A 14,179-nucleotide genomic window follows, 5' to 3' on the forward strand; every position below is an offset into this window, starting at 1 on the left:
ACCAGAATAATAAAAGCAGAATAATTTCCATGTATAGCTAAAAATATACTAAAAATAAGATTCTAGCAATAATTTTTACCAGTACATGTACCATGCTCTCTCAATAATGTTGAAGACTTATTGAACATGCTACTATATTTGAGGCACAGAACTAAGAACTTTGAAACAAAATTAAAATTAATTTTCCTGAAGTGGAGTTCTATTCCCATTTTAAAGATGAGGAAACAGAATTAAAGAAGTCAAGTAGTTTGCCCAAGGTTATACAGCCAGTAATCGGCAGAGGCTCTGAATTCAGGAGCTGATCCCGATGATGCTGACTTTGATTACTGTGCTGTAATATCATCTATAATGGTATGTGATAAGCACAAAGTCGATTTAACTCATTTAGGACATTGAAACAATTTACGGTAGAACAACATTATAATCAGTAAGTAGATCAAAGAGAGTCACAAAACATAGAGTTAAAAGAAATCTTAAAAGGCCCATAATCTTACTTTTCCAAATAATTCAGACCCTTATTCACAAAACATCCCAATGGATGAAGTTCCAATGTTCTATCTTATAAATAACACCATCTCATTCTGAGATTTTTCAAAATTAAAAATTTAAGATTCTGCATGTGTAGTATTTAAATTAAAATTAACTTTGCTTTGATACAGTTTAAATTGTAATAAACACTCATTAGAAATTACTATCCCTGGTAAATGTATTTACTAATTTATATTCAGAGAAGTTTTACTTACACAAAGGAATATAATACCATGTTCTGCTCTACTATTTATACACACTCATTCTTTAAAATCATAAATCAAATCAATGCATATTTCTGTTAACCGTAGATAGTGAAATAAATTACTTTTTAAAATCTTCCCATGAAATGATCAATACATTATTTTGAAACTACAATAATAAGAACTTTATGTGTATGTAAAATGAAAGAATGAATAATGATCAGTTTTGATTTATCGATCAAATAATCACATTTAATTCAAGCTCTGAAAGTCTACTTTAATGAAATCCTGAATAATTGAAGTGACTAATAGTTATAAAAAAATGTAAAATAAATGGCCCAATAAGATACTTTATTTTTTCGAGATTTTATTTATTAATTTTTAGAGAGAGAGGAAGGGAGGAAGAAAGAAAGGGAGTAACTCATCAATGAGTGAGAGAAACATCAATAATTCATTTCTCACACAACCCCAGCTAAGGACCTGGCCCTCGACCTAGGCAAGTGCCCTGACCAGGATTAGAACTGGCAAGCTTTCAGTTTTGGGATGATGCCCAAACTGCGGAGCCACACCATCAGGGCCCAATAAGATACTTGAGATAATACAGAACTGTACTAATGAGTACATTTATCACTTTGAAAAGTATAGTAGTACGTAGACTAGTAGGGGAGAAATCCTGTCACCTGTTGTTTGAGACACTTTGGTGAACCTTTGGTTTACAAGGTTTCATAATCATATCAATTTACTATGAGCTATTTTCAGTCAACAGTTTGATCACAAAGTTTCGTATTTCTCACTATCTGTTTTGCCCAACTCCAAAACAGATGTTTCCACTTATTATGTACATTTAAATTTTCATTTCCTAGTGAACATAGTGACTAGAATTCATATGTTCAATGATATAACAGACTGTAGGTCTTTTATATTTTCCTATAAATTTTACTATTAGTTTGTTAATCTGTTTTTTTTAAAAAAAGCCTGCTAGTATTTTGACTGGGATTAAATTGAATGAGAACAGAATCAGTAAAGTCCCAGAATGCAGTCAATATAAAAATTAATTTTTCTACATTTGAGAAATACATGGAAAGTAAAATTTTAAATATTACTTAAAATATTATCAAAAGCAAAAATACTTAGAAATAAACTTAATGAAAATTGCAAAATATATCTACACTAAAAACTGTAAAACAACACAAATAGAATATAGATCTAAACAAATGTAGAGCAGTGCTCTAGATCAGAGGACACAATATTGCTTAGGTGCCCATACTACTCGAATTTACATATGGAGTCAATCTACTCCCAAACAAAATCCCAGAGGTTTTTGTGTTTTTTTTTTTTTTAGAAATTGACAAGCTGATTCTAAAATTTATTTGGAACATGAAGGATTTAGAATACTCAAAAGAACCTTGAAAAAGAAAAACTGGTTTAGGACTTAACGCCTTCTGATTTCAAGACTTACTATAAAGCTAAAGTAATCAAGACGGTGTAAGAGCGATGTGAACAGACCTACAGATCAAGGAAACAGAAAAGTCCAGAAATAGACCCACACATATGTGGTCACATGATTTTTTTACAAAGATGTTAACATAACTTAATAAGGAATTAAATCTTTTCAACACATAGTGCTAGAATAACTAGATATCCATATGGAAAAAAAGGACTTCAACCCCTACCTAATATTATACTCAAAAATGAACTCAAAGTCAATCATAGACCTCAACACAAAAGCTGAAAACTTGAAGAGAAAATGAAAGAGCCCTAGCCAGTGTAGCTCAGTTGGCTGGAGCATCACCTTGTACCCCAAAAGTTTGTGGGTTTGGTCCTGGGTCAGAGGCACATACCCAGGTTGCGGGTTCAGTCCCTGGTCTGGGCACGTATGGGAGGCAACCAATCAATGTTTCTTTCTCTTTCTTACTCTCTCCCTAAAAATCCATGAACATTCCTCAGATAAGGATTAAACAAGGAAAAGAAACAAAAGTCTTTATGAACTTGAGTTAAGGTTAAGAATCCTTGCACAAAGAGACAGGCATGGTGATTGTCCAAGTGTATGCATTTGTCGAAACTCAGAAATATATACTAAACGGGTGATTTTCTATATGTAAATTATACATCAATTTTTAAAAGCGCAAGAAAATGAACATACTATGATTGCACACGACAACATAAATGCACTCCAAAAACATAGTATTGGCAAGAAAATCAAAACATAATCTTCAAGTGATATGACTAAAATGAAGAGCAAAGAAAGTAAATTCCAGAAAAGTTAGCATAGTGGTTAACTTTGAGGCAGTGTAAGAGGGTAGAGATGGGGAAGGGGCCCAAGGCATAGGGTCACTTCAAGTACACTGGCATTTGTCTGTCTTTCTTTTCTGGGGGTTACGTGAGTAATTACTTTGTGCTACTTTATTGAGCTATCATTTATATTTTACATCCTTTTAAAAAAAACAAGCCAAGTAACTCAGGGTAAATTATTAAAGACTGATATAAGAATATATATATTTTCAGAGGTCTGAGGCAGTCATATCTTGGCTACACCATTTATTACATGTGTGTGACTTTAGACAGGTTTCTTAACCTTCCTCAGTCTCAGTTTACTAATCTATAAAAAAAGTATTCTGTCTTTTCTTGGGCAATGACTAAAAAATTTAGACCTCTATATTTTATATCATTACAATGTACAACTATTTTTACATTCATAAGCTGGAAGTTATTTTCCCTAGAGAATAAGGATACAAAACTGATAATCTGGGTAATTCTGATGGACTTCTGACTGGATTCTAGAAAGCTCAACTCTTTCAGGAGCGTAGGCTGTTTCTTTGTCTACATACTAATAGAAAGTCAACTTATGTACACTCAAATGAAGAAGTTAGAATCAAATTATATAAGCTAATATTATTAGAATCAGTCCTTACTTTATTTTACCCCATTCGTTCTGAAAAATAAATTAATAACACAATTAGTAAAACATATGCAGAAACAGTGCTGTTACTAACTACATGACTATATCTTACTCAATATCTAAGTTTCAGAAGACACATAAAAACAATTATTTCATATAGATACTTCAAATCAATTTTATGTGCTAAGTTAGTCCTCATGTCAGACTTTACTCTAGTGTACTCTAGTACACGAAATATGAAATATAGACAGTGTGAACAAACCGGTTCTGTTGGTTCTCTAATAAATGTAGAAAGTAGTATTTTTAAAAGTATAACTGCCAACTGCCAACTGCCAATTTTAATAGCAGTGATTGTACTGATATTTTTAAATTAAGATCTGAAAAAATGTATAGACATTCTAGCCCATAATTTTCTTAATAAAATAGTTTTCACAATATCTGATCTCTCACGCATATACTTTCCTCAAAACACTGTCGTTCACATTTGCATATAAACAGCACCCACAAACAAGATAATATTTATAGATCCATGTAGAAATTCCTGAAGCATGTTGGGAACTTAATTTTTCTAAACTAATAACCTAAACGAGCGATCATGAAACCATCTGCAAGCAATATTCTACATGAAATTTATTGATAAACACTAGAGGGTGCTCTAATTCAACAGTCCCTCCTATGTGCCTTTGATCCCTAAAATGATTTTCTTGATTAAAGCAACAACTTTTTTGTATCTGAAATAGTACATGGAGATAATTTATGAGACAAAATTGTTCCAGAATTTATAACAAAACAGAAGAATTCCACTGAAATCATTTTTACAGTACAATTGCTACATATTTAATGTTGTTAGGTAGAAAGAACAGAAAATAAGTACATAACAAATATAAGATGGTCCTTCACTATTATGGAAAGTAGCACTGAGTTCATATGGTTAAAAGAAGATATATATACCTCATAGACTAAAGGTAAAGGAAATTACAAAATGAATTTGGCAAAAGACATAGTAGCTCAATTTCAAATACATAGTAGATAAGTATTAAGACAGAGTTCAGCTACTTTACAAAGGTATTTTCAAAGTCATCATTTAAACAGCAAATAGATGTGATTCTGCTATAGGATATTGTCTCCTGTCTTAAGAAAATACTTTTTAAGTCAACAGCTTCAGAAAATTGAAAAAGAAAATAATCCAAGACCTTGAATATCCTGAATAGAAAATAATTAAGAATCAATATAAATTTTCATAAAAGATGCACATGTGCTAGTTTTTAAATTTATTCCTAAAATGTTCATAAGCTCAATCACAAGTCTTTAAAAATTTCAAAACTGACAGTAAACTGTATGTTGTTGCCTACTGGCAATCCAGAAAATTTCCCTGGAGTACGAGTTTTCAATAGACAGTATTAGCCAATCACGAATAACAAAGATAAATACCTAGGAAAACCTATCACCTATGTATTTCAAGAAAGTGGCTATTAACTGAAGTACTAGTTAATCCTAACAAAATAGACAATATTTTGCCTTTAAAAGTATTTATGAAGATAAAAATAGATTATAAATATTTCTAAAAGTTACATACCCCAAATCAACCAATTTCTCTCAACCTCTGTCTCTCTCACACACATGCACACACACCCCTACACATGTGTATGAATGCACACTCACTGCTTGCTCACACGCAATTCACTCCACAAGAAGGGAGCTCCTGGTTTATGCCTCTCTCTCACTTCTTTCTGTAATGAATTACCAACAGCCTTCAAAACAATCTTAAACAGTAGCACCTGTTGGTGGAGGGTCACTTCAAATTTACAGTAGTCCCAGACAAATTGTTCCAGGTTAACAGAATTACAGAACTAGAGAAAAGCCAGAGATATAATTGAACCAGGCTCACAAACCACCTATACTCAAGGAACCAAAACACATGGCATTCAAAGAACTAGTCAGATTACTGGAGCCCAAAGAAATTCCAAACACAGAATTTCAGAACGTTGTGTTACAGTCTGAAGTATGTATTTGGCACCTATATTCTTTTGGCATTCACTTCTCCTTTTTATGTTTATCTGCCTTGCATTTGCCAGATTCCTAGGGCCCCAATTACACTCTAAATGCCCAGCTGCCAACTTCCCTATTCAATGTCACATCAATTAATACCTTCTATTCAATAGGCGACAGCACACATTCATTAGAGATTAATATCTGAAATGCTCACATATCTGTACTTTAAAGAAGCTCTTCGGCACCATTAATACACCTCCATCAACGGAAAAACATGGCTCTGAGACAGCTGGTTACAGGGAGCATTTTAGTGCTTTCTAGCAAGTCTCAAGTCACACCATTACAAACACTGCATTTTGGAGTTACAACATAATCCTAATCATGATCATACCTTCTCACTGGTATTTGTAGCTTTTGTCCACAAATCTGAAAAGTATAGGAACTACATAAAGTGAAAACTGGGTAGAAATATGTAACTTTATTTACAAACACCAACTTTTTTCTCTTACTCTTTACATAAAAATTTACAAATTGTAAGATGATAATATTCTATTCAAATCATAAGTTAAGAGGAATACCTGCTTTCCATGATTCCTAAATCCGGCTGCAAACTAATAGTCTCTGTTGTAATTTCCACTTTCCGTACACTTCCAAAGAAATCCGTTATTAGGACATTTTTAGGATCCCTCTGAAAAAGATCAGTGCGATGTCCAGGAGTAGACACACATAGACTCTTTGGACACACCTGAAACTGAAAAAAATATATAAGAATAATAAATACGTGTGTTCCTACACACACACACAACTTTTATTAAATCCAGTAACACATCGTAGTAGACTGCAGAGTATTCTGATAGCTCTGCCAATCTGATCTGAAGAAGCTACTGTTTCTAAAGATAAAAGTTTCACTGCTATCACAGTGCTTGACATTTTAAGAAAGCTACACAGACATAAAAACAGCTGACAAAATGGAAAGCTGTCAGGGTGAGAGGAACACCCACCTTTTTGAATCATATGGTTCGCAGTATATTTTGAACCCTTCAATCTATGAGAACTCACACGCAACACTATGACAAGAGAACTGCCTTTTTCCTTCATTTACACCCACTTTAGGGGGGCAGTGCTCTACCCGGATGGCTTTTTAAAACATTTTGTAATCATAAGCCTTCATTCAAATGTTTAAACAAATGAAAAATTACATGGTAGCCCAATATGTAAAAAAAAAAAAAAAGGTAAAAGTAGAGGTGCAATGGCTCGCAGGAAGCGCAAGCACAGCCTCCCCATTAGAGATGCCCCTGGCTCTCCTCCTGTGAACCTATGGAGATCAGTCTATAAATCAAGTAACTTGCTTAATTTATTCAAAATGAAAATAAACCCACAGTACCTTCACACACGAGTGCTCTACAGAAGACAGTCAACAAACATGACTTCATTGCTATACAGCTATATTAGGAATAAGATTAAGTTAATCTTATTCCCAATATTCCCCCATCAATGAATTACCAAAGACAGACATATATTTACTCAGCAAAGCATAAAAAGCACCTATCATTACATACACTTCCCACTGTTACCTTCCAGAATACAAAAATTGATTAAGACATGGTTCTGTCCTCAAAGCTTCTAGTCAGAGATGAATAAACATACAGCAAGATAAAAAAAAATAGGTGACAGGTTCTAATTCAGAAGAGAATAAACTTTTTACAGTTTCAGGTTAAGAAAAAAGAGGAAGTGGGATGTAAGCTGTTTTCTGAAGAAAAGGGACTATTGCAGATGGGGTATAAGAGCATTCCTAATAAAGGTGCAGCCACAGAGACATATAAGGCAAATGACCTAGTTTAGCAGAAGCATGGGATATATGAGGAATACTTTAACGGCCTTCTACTAAGGGCCCAAGGCCACAGCGCTCGCCCACCGGTGCAGACAAGACCATCCAAACAGATAATCACACACATGACAGGAGAGGGCGGGGCAGGGCAGCTGTAAGTTATGAAACAGTGCTCCAAGCGCAACTGTGTATGCAATTTCTAGACATTCTCATTTAAGCTCACCAGTAACTTTGAGCCACATAAAAATTATTATCTCTACTTCAGACTAAGGCTCAAAGAGATTAAGTCATTTGCCCAATATCACACTGCCTTCCTTCAGGAAAGCAGTAAAAGCAAATACAAAGAAGAGATCAGGCTATAAATTAAGAAGCAAAGAAGGAAAAAAGGTTGAGAAAAAACTAAAGAAAATAAAATAAGGAAGGATAAAACAAATGAAAGTCTGAAGAAACAAAGTAAAAGATAAAATATCAGAGATGAAGTCCTAGGTACACTGTGAAGTTATTCCTATATGAGCAACTTGGTGAGCTTCATTAGTTACCAGGAGAAAAGTATAATTGAATGAGCTTGGGAAACACTAAATAAATATTACCTTCTTCTCTGTTGCTAAAATTATCATAATTTGAAGTCACTCCTCCCTTTAAGAATGTTTATTTTATTGATCTGATTTTCTTATCCTCAGCAACATAATGACCCACAGGTCCTGTTAATTATTCATCTTAAATTTCAATAATCTTTCACTTACAGAATCTCCACACTCTAGCCAGCCTCTATGTTTATTACCAAAGACAAGGATCATCTTAGTCCTCCAACTTCTATGCCTCTGCATCTATTCCATCTTCCTAGAGTATGCTATACTTCTTTTCTTCTTTCAAACCTGAAAATATCCCACTTCCAAGACAAATTTTAATCACTAATCCCATTGTATTCAAAAGACCCATATAAATGTGCACTGTTGTCATGTCCTTCACTTATTCAATCAACATCCACTGAGCATCTGCAATTACTATATACACATATAGTAACAGTATAGTAAAACTAGTTACTATGTGTAATTAATATCTATGGGTATAAGATGTATAAAGCATGATAATGCTTATACCTCTTATTTAAGAAACTCAGTTTCAAGGGACCATTACAATGATAAACAATTACAGAACAATATTAAAAGCATAATAAAGGTACATAGCAAGAGTTACGTGTTCAGAGAAAGAAGAATTGCCTAGAGGACCCAGAGACTTCATATAACAGGTGATATTCTATAAATGTGCTGTTACCAATGACACCATACATTTTTAAGGGACTAAACAAGTCTAATTTTTCTGCCCCTGAAGCCCTTAATATAGTTCTCTGAATACAACTGATACTCAACAAATTTTACTATATACACATAATCATTACATAATATCTAGAGATATGTCGAATCACTATATGAGTACTATTTAACTTCAAGGAAACAGATCATTCTTACTGAACAAAAGTAAAATAATTAATCAACTAAAATTCAATTAATGAATTGAGGTGGAAGGGCTGGATGAAATTAGTGAGGAATGTTTTATGTGAAATTAAATATTACAGCCCCAGATGGCATGGCTCAGTGGATTGAGCACTGGCCTGAAAACCAAAGGGTTGCCAGTTCAATTCCCAGTCAGGGCACATGCCTGGGTTGTGGGCCAGGTCCCCAGTAGAGGGTGCATGAGAGGCAACCACATACTGATGTTTCTCTCCCCCTCTTTCTCCCTCCCTTCCCCTCTGTTTAAAAATAAATAAATAAAATCCTTTAAAAATCAAATATTATAGAATAAAAATTAATGAAATCTTGCCATTTATGATAACATGGATGGACTCGGAGGGTTTTATGCTAAGTGCAATAGCTCAGACTTAGAAGGAAAAATACAATATGGTTTTACTTATATGTGAAATCTGAGAAAGAACAAACAAAAGAAAACAAAAATAAACTCACAGAAACTCACAGAGACCAAAGGCATAGCTGCCAGAGGGGAGGGTGAAGGAGTGAAGCATAAAAAAAGGTGAAAGGAATGTAGTCAATAATATTGTGGTAAGTTGGCACTGTAACAGATGATACTCAGAATGAGTGGGGTGATAACACTGTAAGGTATAAAAATGTTGACTCACTATACTGTACACCTGAACTAATACGACTAATATAATACTGTATCTAGACTACACTTAAATTTAAAAAACTAAATAGCAATTTTGAGCAGTAAAAATTAGCTTCCTCAGTGTTTCAAATATAATTTCAATGAAAGAAGTATCTTTTTAATTCATTAGACATTTAAAATGTGAGGTGCATTTATTGTGAACTCCTGAGACAGAATGTCATGCATTACACAAAATACACAATATAATCCAAAACAGTGAATGAACTTTAAAATTAACTGGAATTTAGGTGACTATAACTTTCTTACAGATAAAGTAGCATTATCAGAAGTTTTAATATTCAAATTCATATAAACTATAACAGGCATAAAATATATATATAACCTTAAAAGTATAATTAGTAAGTACAATAGTCCTCTATTACCAAATTTGATAGCTTACAGCAGTGGTTTTCAGAATTTGCAGTAGAACCCCTTTAATAAATAAAAATGTACCTACTAGGTTTCTATGTAATAAAAGAGATCAGTGCAAAGCTACTTGGCTAAAGTGCGAGTCCAGAGTCCCATCTACTCAGCCCCCCTTCATCCTGAAGCCAAATGAAGGCAGGAACAATGTCTGCCTCTTTCACTGGGGTACAGCCAGTGCCTGGCACCTGGCAGTTACTCAAGTAATATTTGAATGAATAAAAAAGATATAAGTTAACTGGGGAAAAGTGAATGTCACTGATGCACAGTTATCTAATCTATAACTACTGTTTCGAGCTTTTTGTTATGCCCACTTTCAACAAAGTAGAAACCTCAAAGTAACCTCAAAGTAGATTTATTTTAAAAAATACAGACAGTACAAAGAAGTCAGGGGGAAAAGTGAGCTAAATTCAACAGGCCATGTCAAAATACTGTATTAGAAGTTGTAAATAAAATGGCATAAAAATATGTTAAGAAAAGGTCCCTCTCCTCCAAGAACATCCCATTAAGAAAGATACTAGCCCTGGCTAGTGAAGCTCAGTGGATTGAGCGCAGGCCTGTGAACCACATGATCGCGGTTCGATTCCCAGTCAGGGCACATGTCTGGGTTTCAGGCCAGTTCCCAGTGGGGGACGCATGGGAGGCAGCCATACATTGATGTTTCTCTCCTTCTCTCCTTCCCTTCTGTTGGGAACCTTACACCTGGCTTCTAGCTAAAAACATTGCATTGATTACAGGAACCTGTGCGCTCCACAAAGCCAATCAGCTACAGGTACATGAGGTGTGCATGCGCTCCCCAAGCCAATCAGCTACAGGCACATGAGGTGTCCACGAGTACCAGTTGCACCCAAGTAATCAATAAGCGGGCCCTTCTTTGTCTCAAGCTAGCCAATAGCAAGCAACCTAATCTCCTTCCTCTCCCTCCCCCCTATATATATACCCAGTTCGGAAAAATAAAGTTTGCAGCTTGATCAGAATCCTTTGTCTTGCTGCCATTCTTCGCGCCTCTTGTCCCCCCAACTCATTTGTTCTAGGTAGGTGGTCGAGCCCCAGTTGATTGCTCCGCGGGCCGGAGCACCCTTCATTTCTAAAGATAAATAAATAAAATCTTTTTAAAAATTTCAAAAAAAAAGAGAAAGATACTCACACTCAATGAGGAAGACAAAAAAAGATAAGACTTGATAAATGGTATAAAAGAGGAATAAAGCCCTGAAAACAGCAAAGAATTTGGGAAGACCTCCAGGATCTGATTTGACTCCTGAAAAATGGTAGAATTTTTAAGTGAATCTAAAAAAAGTACATTTCTGGTAGGGAAAAGAACAGAGCAAATAAATGAAAATAGAAAAGTACCTCAAGGAATAGCAAGTTAACTGGGCTAAATTTTTAGGCTCTTGTAGTAAAGAAGCAGGTACTACTGTAAAGGGAGATTCAGAAGTTTTCAAAGGCCACCTTTCAGCACATGACACAGTACCCTAGGAGTACCGGGAGTAACAAACTTCACTGATCATGTTAAGATCAGCATACCTATGAGCTACAATCAAATCAAGTAAATACTTACCAGGTCATTCATATTAGTTTGGCTAGCTGGATTAATTTCTTCCAAAAATTCCAAGACATAAAATGTGTATCTATCCATAAGGTGAACTCCAATTGCAGGGTCAGGTTGATGCTACAAAAAAGCAAAGAATATACAATGGCATATTATTCAGCCATAAAAAAGAATGAAATTGATGAACCTTCAGGATACTATGCTAAGAGAAATAAGGCAGATGGAAAAACAGACACTGCATAATCTCACTTATATGTGGAATAAAAAATAACAATAATAAAACAAGCTCATAGATGACGAGAACAGATGGGTGGTTGCCAGAAGCCACAGAGATGGGGGATGGGTAGGATGGCTGAAGAGAGTCAAAAGGTACAAACCTCCAATTATAAAATAAAGAAGTCATGGGTATGTAATTTATAGCATGGGGCAACTATCAATAATACTGAATTGCATATTTGAAAGTTGCTAAGATAGTACATCTTAAAAAGTCTCATCACATGAAAAAAATTCTGGTGACAGATATTAATTACACTTATCCTGGTGATCATTTCACAAAATATACAAATATCGAACCATGTTATACACCTGCAGCCAACATAATGTATGTCAGTTATACATGATAAAAAAAATTTTAAAAAGCAAAGCAAAAAAAAGTATATGTCTAATAGCATCATTATAACAAATGTTGTTAAATATAATCAAAATTTCCTTCTAAGGTGTTAAAAAGTCTAAAAAATAACAGATATACTGATTAAGCATTTAAGCAATTTGAGAAATAGCTACATATTCCAAGGACAATGAAGTTTACAAATTGGAAAAATGTACCTACCGAGAGTGAATCTTCTCCCACTTGGCTACTAGCTAAAGCCATTATGTTAGGAGAATAAAATCGCTCATACATGGATGCTCCTTGACAAGTATCAATAATAAACAGTAGCTCATTGTATCTGAAAGAAAAGTGGTAATATCTTTGACATGAATCATGCTGTTAATGATATACAGACTAATATTTTTACAATACTTCCATAACATAACATGTTGAAGTTTTATCTTAGTCATTTCATTAGTTAAAAATTGAGACTTTTCACCCTGGCTGGTGTAGCTCAGTGGATTGAGTGTGGTTTGATTCCCAGTCAGGGCACATGCCTGGGTTGCAGGCCAGTTCCCAGGAGGGGACACATGAGAGGCAACCATACATTGATGTTTCTCTCCCTCTCTTTTTCCCTTCCCCTCTAAAGATAAATGAATAAAATCTTTTTAAAAAATTGAGACTTTTCAGTAGTTCCCAATATAAATTTGATATTAGAAACATTAAAGGTATAATCCTGTTCAGGAAAACCACCTCAACAGGGAGTGGTTTTTGTGCCCAAACCCTTTCCCCTTCCCTCATCTATGCCCCATAATTAAGAATCTAAATAAATACTGAATATTGAATTCAATGAACACGTACTTGGTACTCAATGCTGCCCTAGAAACTGACCTACCTTCAGCCAAAAAAACCCAAAATACTCAAAGAGCTCAAAATCCAACTGGAAGACAGACTCTGAAACTGAGTATGTGTTAAAAATATTTACTGAGAGCCTACGACCCGCCTGACACTAAGCTGGGAATAGTAAGCCCTCACAGCGCTGAGCACCCGACAAAGTCAAAGTGCTCCAAGAGCTCGGAGAAAGGAACAGAGAGAAGTGTAAAGACAGGTCAGGAAAAGGAGATGTCTGACGTGGGCAGTGAGGAGAGAGTGCCATCTGATCTAACAGAGAAAGGAAACACACTCCAGCAAAGGAAAAAGCTTGTACTAAGGCACCTGAATGTGAGTAAGTACAAATGTCTGGGGAAAGAGGAACAGATCTGTGTAGCTAGGATTTAGACTAATTTGGGGAAATGAAGGGAAATTCCTGTCAGAAAGGTAGGTAAGGTCAATGTGTAAGTAAAGAAGCCCATATAAAGTTTGGGTCTTACATCCTACAAGTTTGAAAAAGCCACAGAAGGTTTTTTGTAAGTGACAAAATAACAAGCTCTATGTTTTATACTGAGCTGACTAAGGACTGAAAGTAGGGGGTAGGGAGCTGTCTCTGAGCTTTCTCCCAGACACTGATCGAATCAAACAGCTCACACTGCACCTAGAAGATACAGTACGTAATCTTGAATCACAGTATCGAAGCAGGTGACAGAGGCACAATTACTATGACATTTCTTCTGAGACAGCAACAGTGGAGGCCCCTGAGGGTCAGAAACATCCAAGGTTAAGTGAAGCAGTTAATACTGGACCACCTGGGCATGAATCCTGGTGCTGGCACTTCTAGCTGTGTAAAATTTGGCAAGTTACTTAATCTGCTTACCTTAATTTATTCATCTGTGAAAAAAAGTAATAATAAAAGCATTTATCTCATGGAGCTGTTAGTAAAACTAAACCAGACAATACATATAAAACACAGTGCCCAGTACCTACCCTATATTCAATAAATGTTGAGTTTTGAATAAGATAAAACCAGAAACTAAAAAAATCTTCCTCCTCAATATTTCCATATATTCTGTGTATGCTTTTAATTCAGTATTTTGGGGGGGGAATTAGAGCTAAAAAGGAAAAGTCAAAACAT

At 34.9% G+C, this 14,179-nt stretch overlaps 1 protein-coding gene across 1 annotated transcript in view; it reads right to left on the reverse strand.

Annotated features, from left to right (window-relative positions):
* Positions 1-14,179, reverse strand: part of PIGK (phosphatidylinositol glycan anchor biosynthesis class K) — a 105,442-nt gene that overhangs the window by 52,649 nt on the left and 38,614 nt on the right. Inside the window, exons 7-9 of the mRNA XM_053655467.1 lie at positions 12,412-12,529; positions 11,592-11,702; positions 6,201-6,373 (exon numbers count right to left, since the gene is read on the reverse strand). Coding sequence (XP_053511442.1) covers positions 6,201-6,373; positions 11,592-11,702; positions 12,412-12,529 — 402 coding nt within the window. The remainder of the gene's footprint in view (positions 1-6,200; positions 6,374-11,591; positions 11,703-12,411; positions 12,530-14,179) is intronic.

The sequence above is a fragment of the Artibeus jamaicensis genome, unplaced genomic scaffold (genome assembly GCF_021234435.1).
Source record: "Artibeus jamaicensis isolate MK-2021 breed Jamaican fruit bat unplaced genomic scaffold, CSHL_Jam_final scaffold_1019, whole genome shotgun sequence".
NCBI lineage: Eukaryota > Metazoa > Chordata > Mammalia > Chiroptera > Phyllostomidae > Artibeus > Artibeus jamaicensis.